The 12,875-nt window shown below is 45.3% G+C and overlaps 1 protein-coding gene across 2 annotated transcripts in view; it reads left to right on the top strand.

Moving 5' to 3' along the window:
* The first annotated feature begins 9,748 nt into the window (after window positions 1–9,748).
* Window positions 9,749–12,875, top strand: part of ARGLU1 (arginine and glutamate rich 1) — a 15,273-nt gene continuing 12,146 nt past the window's right edge. The window contains exon 1 of one of the 2 annotated variants that reach the window (XM_018569557.1): window positions 9,749–10,210. In XM_018569557.1, coding sequence (XP_018425059.1) covers window positions 9,888–10,210 — 323 coding nt within the window. In that variant the 5' untranslated portion in view covers window positions 9,749–9,887. The remainder of the gene's footprint in view (window positions 10,211–12,875) is intronic. The other variant, XM_018569556.1, reaches the window with a different exon arrangement.

The following is a 12,875-nucleotide window of genomic DNA, read 5'->3' as shown; positions in this document are numbered from 1 at the left end:
CTTGGCCACTCACACTCCCAAAAGGAATTACTTTAAAGGAGAACTATGAGGTGAATGAAAATCACTCATCCTCCTGTTAGAGCCGACGTGTGTCAATGAAACTGTCACACGTCAGCTCAGTAGATCGGGAAGTGAGCGAACACATATCGTCGTTCGCTCACTTCTCGATCATCTCCCTGCTGGGATGCCCCCCTCCCCGCTCCGATCCTCCAGCGCTGACTGGAGGAACGGACGGGGGAGGGGGTGGGTACAGCTGGCTCTGCCTCTAGATAGGCAGAGCCCGCTGTCACTCTCGCAGCTGGGTGGATCTCGACAGTAATGTCGGGATCCGTCCCGGCTGCAGTGGTCTCAGTATACCACGAGCTGTAGCTCGCGATATACTGAGCTTTGGGTCACGGGAGGACACTAGTATATGTCCTCCTGTGAACATTAAGAGAACTATGGGCAAAAACACTTACCACATAGTTCTTTTTTAAGCTGTTTCTTGCTGTGACTGCAGCCAATCAGCCTGCAGGTGAGATTCCTCCATCCACACTGTTTAGTGTGGATGGGGAAATTGAAAGAATTCTCTTGTGCAGCCCCGTGGGTGGTGTATGGCTTGCTTTAGTTTAGAAAAAAACAGTCAGTAAATACCAGCTTATCAGGGATATTAGACATACACAAAGACCAGACAGATTTCACAGCCAGTGTTTAAAAAAATCCATGTAATTTCCGAGTATATCAAAAGTAAGCAAAGCACTCAGGAAGAAAAATTATCTTTGCAACTGAAAATTATATTTGTAAAAGATGTTCAACCTGCCCAAAAGTGAAGTCAGTATCCGCAATACTGAGGTTTTAGAAGAATGTAAATTGTCTTATAATGAACTGTGCAGTAATCCTCATTTCATTATGTGAAACGGAGACGGAAGAGTCGGATTATGATATATGGTCTTCGTTTGATTAAATTTCACATTACATCAACTTTCCCTTCTGACCTACAAATGGCCATAAATTACATTTTAATACCAATGTTAATGTCCCTCCCAAAAAAATGCATTATTATGTAATTTTTCCTAAAAAGCTTGGACATGATTATCAATACCTGAATAATGAAGGGACGGTTTTATTGTGCAACTGAAAAAAGTAAATTGCCATTGTTTAAATAAAAAATTATTGTTTTCTAAGCAAATACTGTAAACTAACAAACCAGTGGTGGTTAGCTTACTTAACATAGGGGGCCTCAAGTGTGTCTCCTGATATCCCCAAAAAAGGGTCGCAATTAGTATTCAGTGGGCATGCAACAGGATATGGCCAGAGACTACAGGCAAGCAACAGGAGTGGTCAGGGAATACAGCCATTCAACAGAAGTGGTCAGGGCAGGGCCGGATTTCCGACAAGGCCAACGAAGGCCCGGCCTTGGGGCAGCAGGGAGTAGAGGGGCAGAAGGGGTGTGCAATTCCTATCTCCCGATGCCCGGGACATGCAGTTCCGGGCACCGGGCGGGTGGTTGTTTTCTACATTTAGCCCTGCTTTGGGAAAGCAGAGCTAAATGCACAGCGGGAAAGCCGCTGTTTGTTTTGTACAAGTGATCTTGGTGATTTCGCCGAGATCACTTGTATGCAGCCTGCAGGTCTGCCATTTTCCATTGAGATAGCCATGAGATAGCCAAGCCCGCTGAAAAATTTGACCGGATCACACAGCCTCTCGGCCCAATCAGTTGCACCAGGGGCATTACTTGCCACTTAGCTGTCGGGTGGGAATGTGCTTGACACAGCCGATTGGGTCGGGAGGTGTGGGTCACAGTTTAGAGCAGGCTCGGGCAAAATCAGGCAAACTAGGTTCGCATCAAGCCCCACCTCATCACTACTTATGTAAAAATGCACGTATTGGCTTGCATGTGAAAATCTCTCTTGGAAGGGTGTGACTATTTAGAATAATCGGAAACAGGGCATCAACGCATGTATACACCAGTCTGTATTTGTACTAGCAAATCCCTAGCCAGCGCTTTGCAAAGCACTTGTGTGTACTGATCCCCATGTCTCCATGCACTTGTATTGTAATTGCCATACGAGAACAATTCTTTTGGACCCCCTGTGTATCAGTCCTCAGTATCAGTGTCCTGGATAATGCAAATATTTTCACATTTTATTTTGTTTGGAACCCCTTCATATTTTACAAATTAGGAAAACTATAGACATTAAAGCTGAACTCTGGGAAAAGTTAATGTTGTCTAAGGCATGTGTATTCTTAAATGCATCTTGGGGGCATGTTTATAAAACAGTGAATCTGACATTCACCAAACATTCACTGTTGGTAAATCTTCCAAGTACATGCTTTTTAAATGACAGTGATTGATTCACCATCAGCGAATGTTTAGTGAAAGTCACATCCACGCATTTAAAAATATGCCCCTTGATCTCCTTTGTGTATTTCTAACAGTTCTATGCAGCAATCCAATGTTAAGCTTTGGCTCAGTGCAGGAGTTTCCTGTAATAAAGACCAGTCACTGCTGATATCTCTCCATGCCCAGGGTGAATGGTCTTGTATCTTCTCCTTTCCTGTAGCTTTCTGCAGGCAACCTGTAGTGGCTGGACCTGGGGGGTTCTTTCCACAGCCCTGCTCTCTGTACAGGCTATGTACAGCAAGGAGTTTGCTTGTGTGGGTTTCCTCTGTGGACTCCAGTTTCCTCCCACACTCCAAAGACATGTTGGTAGGTTAATTGGCTCCTGTCTAAATTGGCCCTGTATGCATGCATGTGAGATAAGGACCTTAGATAGTAAGCTCCTTGAGGGCAGGGACAGATGTGAATTTGCACAGTAAATCCTTGTGTAAATGGTCAGCGCTATATAAATACCTGCAATAATAAATAATAATAAAGAAAATAAACCCAGTGATCATGTCACTGTGGGCAATATCTGGCTTTGCACGGCATCTGTTGCACAAACTACATTGCTATCCTTTGTGGCTATTGCGGAATATGTTTAAATAAAAGTTTTTGTGTCTGAAGTTTAGCAGTAAATGGCAGACCGGTGTGGGAAGTCACACATCCACTGAAAATGTTACCCTCTGTTAGAGGCCAAACCCAAGTGAATACCTGTACTCTCTTGGATTCAGGATTAAACTCTGAAAGCTATATAAAAGGTACATGTGGGCACCTCTAGCTCACTGCCAACTTCAGGCTGCATTTATGTCAAACATGTAGTCATGCTCTGTCTTTGAGATTCAGCAAGGTCAAGCCCTCATTTGTATTCTGACAATTAGATCTTATCTTCTCCATGTCAGCCTAAGGGTGGCCATATAAATGGCTGATCAGGCAGTCAACCTGATGCTTGACCAAGGAGCAGACCATTTAGGAATAACCTAGGTGTTAATATTGAGCACTTCTGTTGGAAGTTGATCAAAATGGTTTTTCAGGTTTTGTGACCTTGCCAAGAAAGGATATGCAGATACCTTTCTCCTGAACAGATCAAGGCAACCTGCTACCAACACTGTTTATCAAAATGAAAGAACAGTAGAAATAATCCTGGTGGTAGGTTCCTTTGATGTGCTTGGTCGGTTTTTACAGTCGAAAGCTGTTTGAAATAGTTGGAATTCCTTGCAGATTATTGTTTTTATGGCCAGCATTACAGCTTATCTAAAAATAATTTAAAGTGACATTAAAATTATCTCATTTCTTTTTTTTTTTCCCCCCCCCCCCCCCCCCCTCATGCTGCCGTAAATGAAAAAACTTACCGTAAATGATGCCTCTTGATCTGATCATCTTCTTTCTTCCACTTGTATTCAGCAATCCCTCCAACACTGTTCCTGGTCTCTGATCCAGCGCAGACTCCTTGTGTCCCGCGGTGTCTGTCCGATGTGCATGCTCGCAGCTGTGTGCATTCACCTCCATGGTGTCTCTCGTCTTCTCCCCGCCAATCTCTACTGCACATGCGCTCCCTCTCATCCTCCTGCACGGCTGCTCGAGAAGCTTCAGATCTTCAGACGGGAGCGAGTGGCGGAGACACAGGTATGTTTTTACCTTTTTGGTGACTTTTTTATTTGTTTAAATATTTTTGCATGTATCTACTGCTTGCTAGCGGTAGTTATATGCAAAACAAAGAGAGTTTAATTCTACTTTAAGCTATGTTAGTATGTTCAGGGAATGTGTTTGTATTTGATTGTCTTTATTTAAACATTTTGGAAACAATATTCTCATCTGCATATGCATTGTATACTGTGTAAGCAATAGGTTCAGCTCAATATTTGAATAAACACTACACTGAACATTTCTGAAAACAGAAAGCTGTATTTTTTCTCTATTTTCTTTTTCACACACAAAGGCAAATGCTGATGTTTAAAAGCACCCCAGGGTGTCCTACTCATTCATAAAAGCATTAACAGAAGTAATATGTATGTCTATACCAAGCATGTATTAGAGAGAGAAGAGAGAACCGGTCATGATTGGGCTGATGTAGAATCTGAATACTTGGAATGTATTAGATTTCTGCCGGCTTCTTTACGTTTATCAGGAAGTAGTTTGGAGGAGCCCAGATGCAGGGGACTTGCCAATACAAAGGGTACCTCCACACGAGTAAACCTGGATAATGCCTCTCATGTGGTGGTGACCAGCACAGGAGCAGTCTGGAACTTCATAGCCAAATCGATATCCAAAGTCGTAATCCGTGAGCACATCAGGGGTCAGGGGCAGGCAGAAAGTTTTGTGGTCAGGAAGTAAGCTATGTTCGTTACAGAGGAAATACAATACAACTAATACGCTAGGCACTATGGGGACAAGCTCTGTAATAACCAAGCACAGAATGATGTGTGAGGCTAGTATTTGTACCTGCTGACGTCAGGGTGCGGTCATCTCAGGAGGCGGGGTTCTTCCTGAAAAGTTGTGCGCTGTACCTTTAAGAAGACACACAGTGCGTGCGCACTTCATGGCGGCTCCACACGGCGGACATCACAGAGTGGCGGGGAACGAAGGAGACAGGTGCTGCTGGACTCGGGGCTGCGGATAACAGCGTGTCAGACCTCCAGCTGTCTGCGGGGACGCCCTTTCGTGGCACAAAGGTGGGTATTACAAAGGTGGGTTCAATAAGCAATCATTATAGCTTATTGAACTGAGCTTTTTGTCCCCACCTGATACTTTACACAGTGAATCAAAGCGAATATGGCGACAGACAGTTTCTACTCAACTACCTAACCGTACACAGTGCACACTTTGAAGACGGAATACAGTATACAGTATGAAGTCAGGGAGTTAATTGGCTATGACTACTGATGGTGGGTGGAATTCAAGCAGTAGAAGGAGAAGGGTTACTCCAGATTACTCTGCTCCTCCTGCTTGTCAAGTCTGTGCTGCTGATGTCTAGTGCTGTTCAGTGACCAAGCGACACTGACCCCTTGAAATAATGGCAGACACCCCTGGGGAAACATGTACCCCATGTTGGGAATCTGCCATAGAGCCAACAGAGCATGGCAGAGAACGCTCCCTTACCAGGCAGGCTGCAAGCAGGGCCGGCCTTAGGGGTGTGCAAAGGCGGCCGACACAGCTCGTCCTTGGGGCGGCTTCTCTCCTCCTCACCGACATATAATTTTTTATGCTATTTTGGATTCAGCCATTGGCGTGTTCTGGAGTAGCATGACATCATATAACACCGCACGTGTTGGGCGCCGCTAGCATGGTGTATATCTAGGTATACACCAAGATGGTGGGGCCAATATCGGCGTGACGTCACACATGCATGGCGTCATGTAACGTCATGCTCCCCGCCTCCAAGATGGTGGCACGCATTCACAGAACACGCCGGTGGCCAACATGGCCGCCGCACTTTCTCAAACAAATTATTACGTGCCGGAATACATTTTTTGTATATTCGGACATATAGTAATTCATAAATTTTACATGTATTCTGGGTTTTGTGTTCTGTTTTCTATTTTTACTTTTCTAGATATACTTACTTGAAGAAAGGGATCGGCATGACAACCTGACACTTTATTTTTATAGACTCTATTTTAGTTTGACATTTATTGTTTACTACATGTTTGCCTTCTGTTGTTTTATGTATTAAGAATACTTATATTGTGCTTATATTGTCTACAAGTTTAATACCTTTGAATAAAAGTTTTATTTTTATCATACTTTTTAATATGTTTCTTTGCGGCTTAACAAAATTGGAGTCTTTAAATGGTGCGGATATTGGGGGAAATGGGTGTGGTTACTGGGGGTGTGGCCACTAAAGGGTGTGGTCACTGAGGGGTGTGGTTACTGAGGGGCACTGTAAAGCTTTCTTGTGCAGGGCGCCTAAAGGCCTAAGGCCGGCCCTGGCTGCAAGGGTGGGGTATAAGAAGTTGTGGCACTATGGTGGCTAAAAGGAAGGGATAACTGAGGTACTGTGATAATACTACAGACATCCACCCTCCATGCAGCCAACAAACCACTACAGACACCCCAAGCCATTGCCATGCAGCTACCTGAGCCAAAGAACCTCCTTATAAAACCCCACAACATATAAGATCCTGGATATTTGTGGTCATTTGTATAAACAATGGGCTACAAAACTACATGGTGTAGAGGCTTGATGTAACAGTTTATAATAAGCCCATCCTGAAAATAATATGTATGCTTCCATTGCTGACTTCTTTCTGAAAATGCACATTTTCACTTGTATTCTTTCTGGGATGAGGATGCAGCAAGTGAAGACAGAACTCCTAATGTGCATACTGGTCCCCAGTCAGTGACTGAGAAGGAAGAGAAGCCAATGATTTAGCATGGTAGCCAAGCAAACAGCATTTTCAGAAGAGGAGGTCAGCAAATCAAGGGTTTAGGTTCCATTAAAGTGTATGTAAATCCATTGCATGATGGATGGAGAAGAGAAGCATCGTAAACTCTGTTGGGTTATTATTACAGTCTATTTCCCCGCTGAGGAGATTCACCCTCTCCATTCAGGGGACACCTGTTCTGATGACAAATATGTTAAAGGGAAAGCCCCTCATTTTGTAGAGATTCTCTTTCACTTCCTGGTGCACCTCAGAGACAGTTTATGAAGAGGAGTCTCCCCAATGGGACAAAGAAAGCATAAAGTATATTGACACGTGTTTCAGCCCTTCCTTACCCCATCCAAAACTCAGAAGTAGGCTATGCAGTACAGACATGAAATCCCATCGCTTCTCGGCCTTTTGGCTAAGATCAAGTGTAGTATCTGTTCTTATCAGTTTCCGGTGGGGAAAAGAACCGTCCTTGCAGGGGATGGTTACTTAGTACTCGCTGGAGTGAAAGAGCGTGTGGGGCTGCTTCCTGTGAGAGGGGAACAGCTCAGTACATGGCTTTCTGACTGAACAGATGCAAAGCTTGGTCTGGCTGGAGGGTTGGGGGCGGCAGAAGCCCGTGGTGTTGAGCATCAGAAAATCACTAGGGTGTGGGACCCCACAAGTGATTCACTGAGCACTTGGACACGACACCATATTGCTATTTTCTGCACATCGCCTCCGAGACAGGCCTTACGGCTAGTCTGGGGCAATATTTTTGCACTCCGGCCCCTAAGGCCTGTCAGCGTGGTGCACTGGCACTTATTATTTATTGCACCATATGCATGATTGGCACTTCTTTTATTTTCAAATTTTGACCCACAGATGCAGCGGGTGCAGGTTCCTTCGGGGCCTATTCCTGATGTGGGGAGGAGATTCTGTGCCCTTATATAGGGTTCTCTGTCTCCTCCCACCCAGGAGGGGGTCTCTCTTCGGGAGAGACCCCTGCCTAGTACTGTGAGGGACCTGTTTCAGCAGGTCCTCAAAGGATCGGTGTCCACCGGCCTTCGGGTTGGTGGACCAACAGTCTCAACCCCTGTCAGGAGCCTTGGGCCCCGGGGGGTCGGGAATTGAGGTCCCTTATTTATTTAAGGACCTTGCACCCTTGTGCACGTTTTTGTGTGCTGTGATTTCACGGTTCACTTTTTTTGTTCACAGGGGGAAGTTTGTTTAGATGCACGTTCCACGGGCTTAAAAAAAAAAAATGAAATCCCATTCCTGGGCTGGCCGCAAAAATAAATAGTGACAGCCACCTTAACACACATGTAGATAATGCTTGCCCAATGCAGTCCTAACACATAGACCAGTTCTATTGCCTTTTGTCCTGCTTTTTCAAGTCATAAAAGACCCTCGGCACTCTTTCAAGCTAGCCAGCAACAAAAACAAGCTCATCTGTCCAAAAAGTATTTATGGTCAAAGACTTTAATGTATTTTTATAGTGAATGTCCATAAGCTCTATCCCACCCCTAATAACCAATTTCTATTCTAGAACCAATACTAGACGTTTGTAAACTTACTTAATGAAGATGCCCATAAGATGTACTTCCTCAATGCACTGACACAATTTTACTCAGCTTGTGAATATGCACTTCTTTGTCTCACAACTCTCACAGAGCCTGCCTTTTGTACTACAACTCAAGGTAACATTATAATTGCTTGCTGGAAGCAATGCACGATGGGATATAAAGTCTTAAAAGGAGATTGCTTCACATCAAGCATTAGGGAAAGAGATGCAAAGCACACTTGGAATCCAGGAAGATGTTGGGAAAGGAAAGTGAAGTGCAGACAGAAGGCAGCACTCACTACATAAAAGGGATTTTTTTCAAGACGGCCTTGATTTGAATTATGAAGAATAACTATAGTACAGAGATCCCAACCTGAAGAAAGCAATTTCAGGGAGGTGCCCTTCAGGGTGGGGGGTTAGAGAGCACCCCACTAAAATGATGGCCGATAGCACGGGAAGCAATAGCTTCTTTGCCTGATGAAGGGGATCCCGTGAGACCCCGAAATGTTGTTTAGAGGCTTCTACTTGCAATTAGTATGTTAATAAACACGTGCTGAACTTGCTTTGGAGTGCCAGTGTCCATCCTTTACTTACAGTTCCTTAGCCAAGGGCTGAGGAGTTGTTCAGCAGCACTTCAGTTCACTGCAGCAGCTTCACTGAACACTTCGCCTGCACATTTTTGACTTATACCATTTCCCAATTAATATTTGGTGTGCTCGTCCACCAAAACATTAAATTGTAGGTTCCCACACTGAATTGGTTTCCTCTATCAGGGTTCAGGCACCTATCTCCAGCACTGCCAGGTTTGCCCACACTCAAAATAGCCGCTGATGCTTTGTCCCCACCTTTTCTGTCACATTCAGTGCATCCACATTCACTTCCTCTGCGAGTGCTAAGTTAGTAGTGCTGAGCGCTGACTTGCAGCACACAGTTCAGCGGCGTTTTGCTAACTCAGCACTCGCAGCAGCTGAGCAACTGAACGCGTCCCTGTTCCAAGGACAACTATAAGGGGAATACCCTTTTTTTGTGGGGATTCCCTTTAACTTCCTGTTGTGTCTTAGGAACAGAAATGAAAGGGAAATTTCCCCCCTATAGTACAGACAGCAAAAAATTAAATGGCAAGGTTTAACCTTCTGTACTTTAACAAAAAGCAAAAAAGTCCATGTGTCAATACCAAAATCTGTAAATTGCATGTAAAATGTGTAATAAAAACTATACAATAATGATACATATTAGCTATGGGTGACTGTTAACATGCTTAGAAATCCAGCTCAGTGTAAAGAGGATGCATTGCTCATCATTCCCAGGGGCTAGAACTTCCAAGGACATCCCTGTATTCACATCTGCCCACTGTTACATAACCGAGCCAGAATCACACAGCTTTTCGGCTATGCCCGGCACACGCATGCGCACACTCTCCACCTCGCCGGGAGACGCTTCGCCCAGAGGCATTGTGGGGCGCACGGAGCATGCGCTCTCTGTGTGCCCCGGTGCATTGTGGGAGCGAAGCTGAGTGGCGCAGGACTGGTGAGGCCGCCATCTTGTCCCCTTCCCCTCCGTGCGTACCACCAGGCCGCTCTTTGCTGACCGTGCGGCCCCGGGGGAGTGTTGTGCCATGGGCCGCTCCCGCAGTCGGAGCACTTCCCGCCCCAAGCACACCAAGAGTAGCAAACATAACAAAAAGCGGAGCCGCTCCCGGGAGAAGGAGCGAGTGAGGAAGCGCTCCAAGGACCGGGAGAGCAAGAGGAACAAGCGGCGGGAATCTCGCTCCAGGTCTCGCTCGAACACAGCTTCCAAGAGGGAGCGAGAAAGGCCCATTACGCCGCCGGAGCGTCTCGACATCTTCGGGCGCACGGTGAGCAAGAGGGGCAGCGTGGATGAGAAGCAGAAGAGGGAGGAAGAGGAGAAGAAGATGGAGTATGAGCGCCAGAGGCGGATGTGAGTATGATACTAGGCCGCAGCCGGGTCAATGTGCAGCCAATAGTACGTAATGTATGAGTCAGCCTCCTATTGATGAAGTGCTCGGATATAGGAAGTCCTCATAACAATCCCTGAAAACTACATAGGATTAGGCCGCACCATGGATGACTGGTGTGCACCCATAATGTGAGAGTTTATCAAAACTGGAGCAGCTGCCCATAGTAATCAATTTATCTCTTCTGTTTGTTTAGTTAAGCTTTGAAGCTGCTTGGTTGTCATGGGCAACTGCTCCGTTTGAGATAAATCCCCCTTAATGTATAAATCTTGTTCTTATAGATAAGCAGGTGCACTGATAAAGGAGGTCCTCACAATCACTGCAAACCAGATAGGACTAGGCCGCAGCATGGATTAAAGTAGTGTGTGTGGCCAATAGTACATGATGTACGAGTCAGCCTCCTATAGATGGGCAAGTGCACTGATACAGGAGGTCCTGTAAACTAGATTGGACTAGGCCGCAGCATAGATGGAAGTAGTGTGTGGCTAATAGTAGATAATGAGTCAATCTCCTATAGATGGAGGAACATGGTAGGTCCCTATAGCAGACACCCAGATAGCAAGGATAACTTGGCACGAACTTGTGGCAGGGTTAAATTGTATTTCTTGTTACCTTGCTGCACACATTCCTGGCAAGTTGTAGCCTTGCAGAACACTTGCAGCACAAGTTCTAGTTGACACTTTTTGAATTTGTAGCAAATTTGCTTGGCAAGTCTACAGCAAGAGTCCTGCAGGTCTTACCAAGAGCTCTGCAAGTGTGCAGCATTTTTGAAAGACACGTTGATCTGGAGATGTGCAATGCAGACTTGCTGTAATTGTGCAACAAAATTGTGAAGCTTGGCAAGTCTGCAATAGTTTAGCAAGTCATTTTCAAACTTGAGGCTCAATTTCTTGCTATCTGGGCATCAGCGCACGTGCCAGTGGAGGATGTCGGTTTGAAGGGGCAGTCCCTGGGAAGAAAGGACTAGTCCACAGCGGGGACAGTGCAGCCAAAAAGCACATAACGTATGAGTTGGCCTCCATAGATTGGGAAAGGGTTCTCTGATATAGAAGGTCCTCATAACCATCAGTAAAAACTAGATAGGACTAGGCTGCAGTACGGATGACAGTAGTGTGCTGCCAGTAGTTGATAATAGTTGAAGATGACCTCCTATATATGGCGAAGGGTGCTCTGACATAGAAGGTCCCTATTGCAGTCACCTAGAGACTAAAGCCTTGGTTCTCAACTAGTGGGTCGTGACCAAAAAGTGGGTTGCCACATGCCTTCCACTTTTCTAGGCGATAGGCGCCTCAGCCTCCCCCTAGCGTTGCATTGTCAATTCTCACAGCGAGCAGCCATTCAAAATATGCTGCCTGATGCTGAGTGTCAGCTTGGGGTGGGGTGGGCTAGGGCCATGAGGGAGCTCCATCCATAAGTGTATTGCTTACAGCTCCCTCGTGTGTCCCATAGAAGTGCCTGGACCGGACTGAAATTACATTCTAGTTCCTGGCACCTCTACAGTCTGTACAAGTGGATGCACATATGGATGGAGCTCCATCACAGCACAGACTGAGAATCCACTCCAGTTCTCGTAACATAGGGAGACTGGGTGGATAAAAAAAAAAACCTAGGGTGTATGTTTGTGAGATTGTGTCTTTGAGGGCCCATTCACACTAGTACAGCGCGATGATCGCACAGTTATTATTCTTATTATAATACAGGATTTATATAGCGCCAACAGTTTGCGCAGCGCTTTACAATATAAGGAAGACATTACAATCTCAATACAATTCAAGACAAGATGGTAAGGAGGGCCCTGCCCCTAAGGGCTTACAATCTAATAGGGAGGGGGAAATTAACGCACTGTGCCATGCAATCGCATGTTCTGGTGTGGGAGGTGCAGTGAACTGCCATTCATTTAAATGACGCTCCAAACGCATCTTTCACCACAGTTTATCGCCCGCATCGGAACGCACGGTACTGCGATGCCATGCGTGTCATTGCAGTGCAACTTGGTTCACGACTTAATGACCGAGGACAATTATGGGTCCTGAGGTTACACAGGTTGAGAGCCACTGCTCTAAATGATGAGTTGCAGTGGTGGATGTGAGTATGAGGGAGAACATTACCTGCAAGAGAAGGCAAGGGCACAGCAGGGTCGCAATGTAAGCGTCGGACTCCTATAGCTGGGGAAGAGTGCTCTGATATAAAAGGTAACATACAATGCATTAGCCACCTCTGAATGGACGAGACCCATCACATCTGCAACTCACATTTAAAAGAAATAGAAGACATTTTAACTATTAAAGCCCTAACCCAAGTAAAAAAAATTTAAACTGCAAGAGGCTTTTTTTTTTTTTTTTTTAAGCTTATGCTATGTGAATGGGAACGTGTAAAAAATTTAAAATGGCCGTTCTCCCAATGTGGCTGCAAAAGTGGAAATACACTTTAAAAATCAGTCAAAATCCCAGAAGCTGGAAAGGTACAGGAGCTGTGGCCCATTACAGCTAGAGGGAGGGAATCCCCAGAAAGATAGGATTTTAGCTCCATAGAAATGTGTCCACCCCTGAATTCATTACTTCCCAATACATGAGGATCTATGGGGAAGGACTGAAATAGAATTCCAAGTTTCTGGAGTGTCAGTGTTGA

The sequence above is a fragment of the Nanorana parkeri genome, unplaced genomic scaffold (genome assembly GCF_000935625.1).
Source record: "Nanorana parkeri isolate BGI_ZX_2015 unplaced genomic scaffold, ASM93562v1 scaffold1355, whole genome shotgun sequence".
NCBI lineage: Eukaryota > Metazoa > Chordata > Amphibia > Anura > Dicroglossidae > Nanorana > Nanorana parkeri.
Note: the sequence above shows the minus strand (reverse complement) of the source record. Positions and strands in the feature narration are given on the sequence as shown.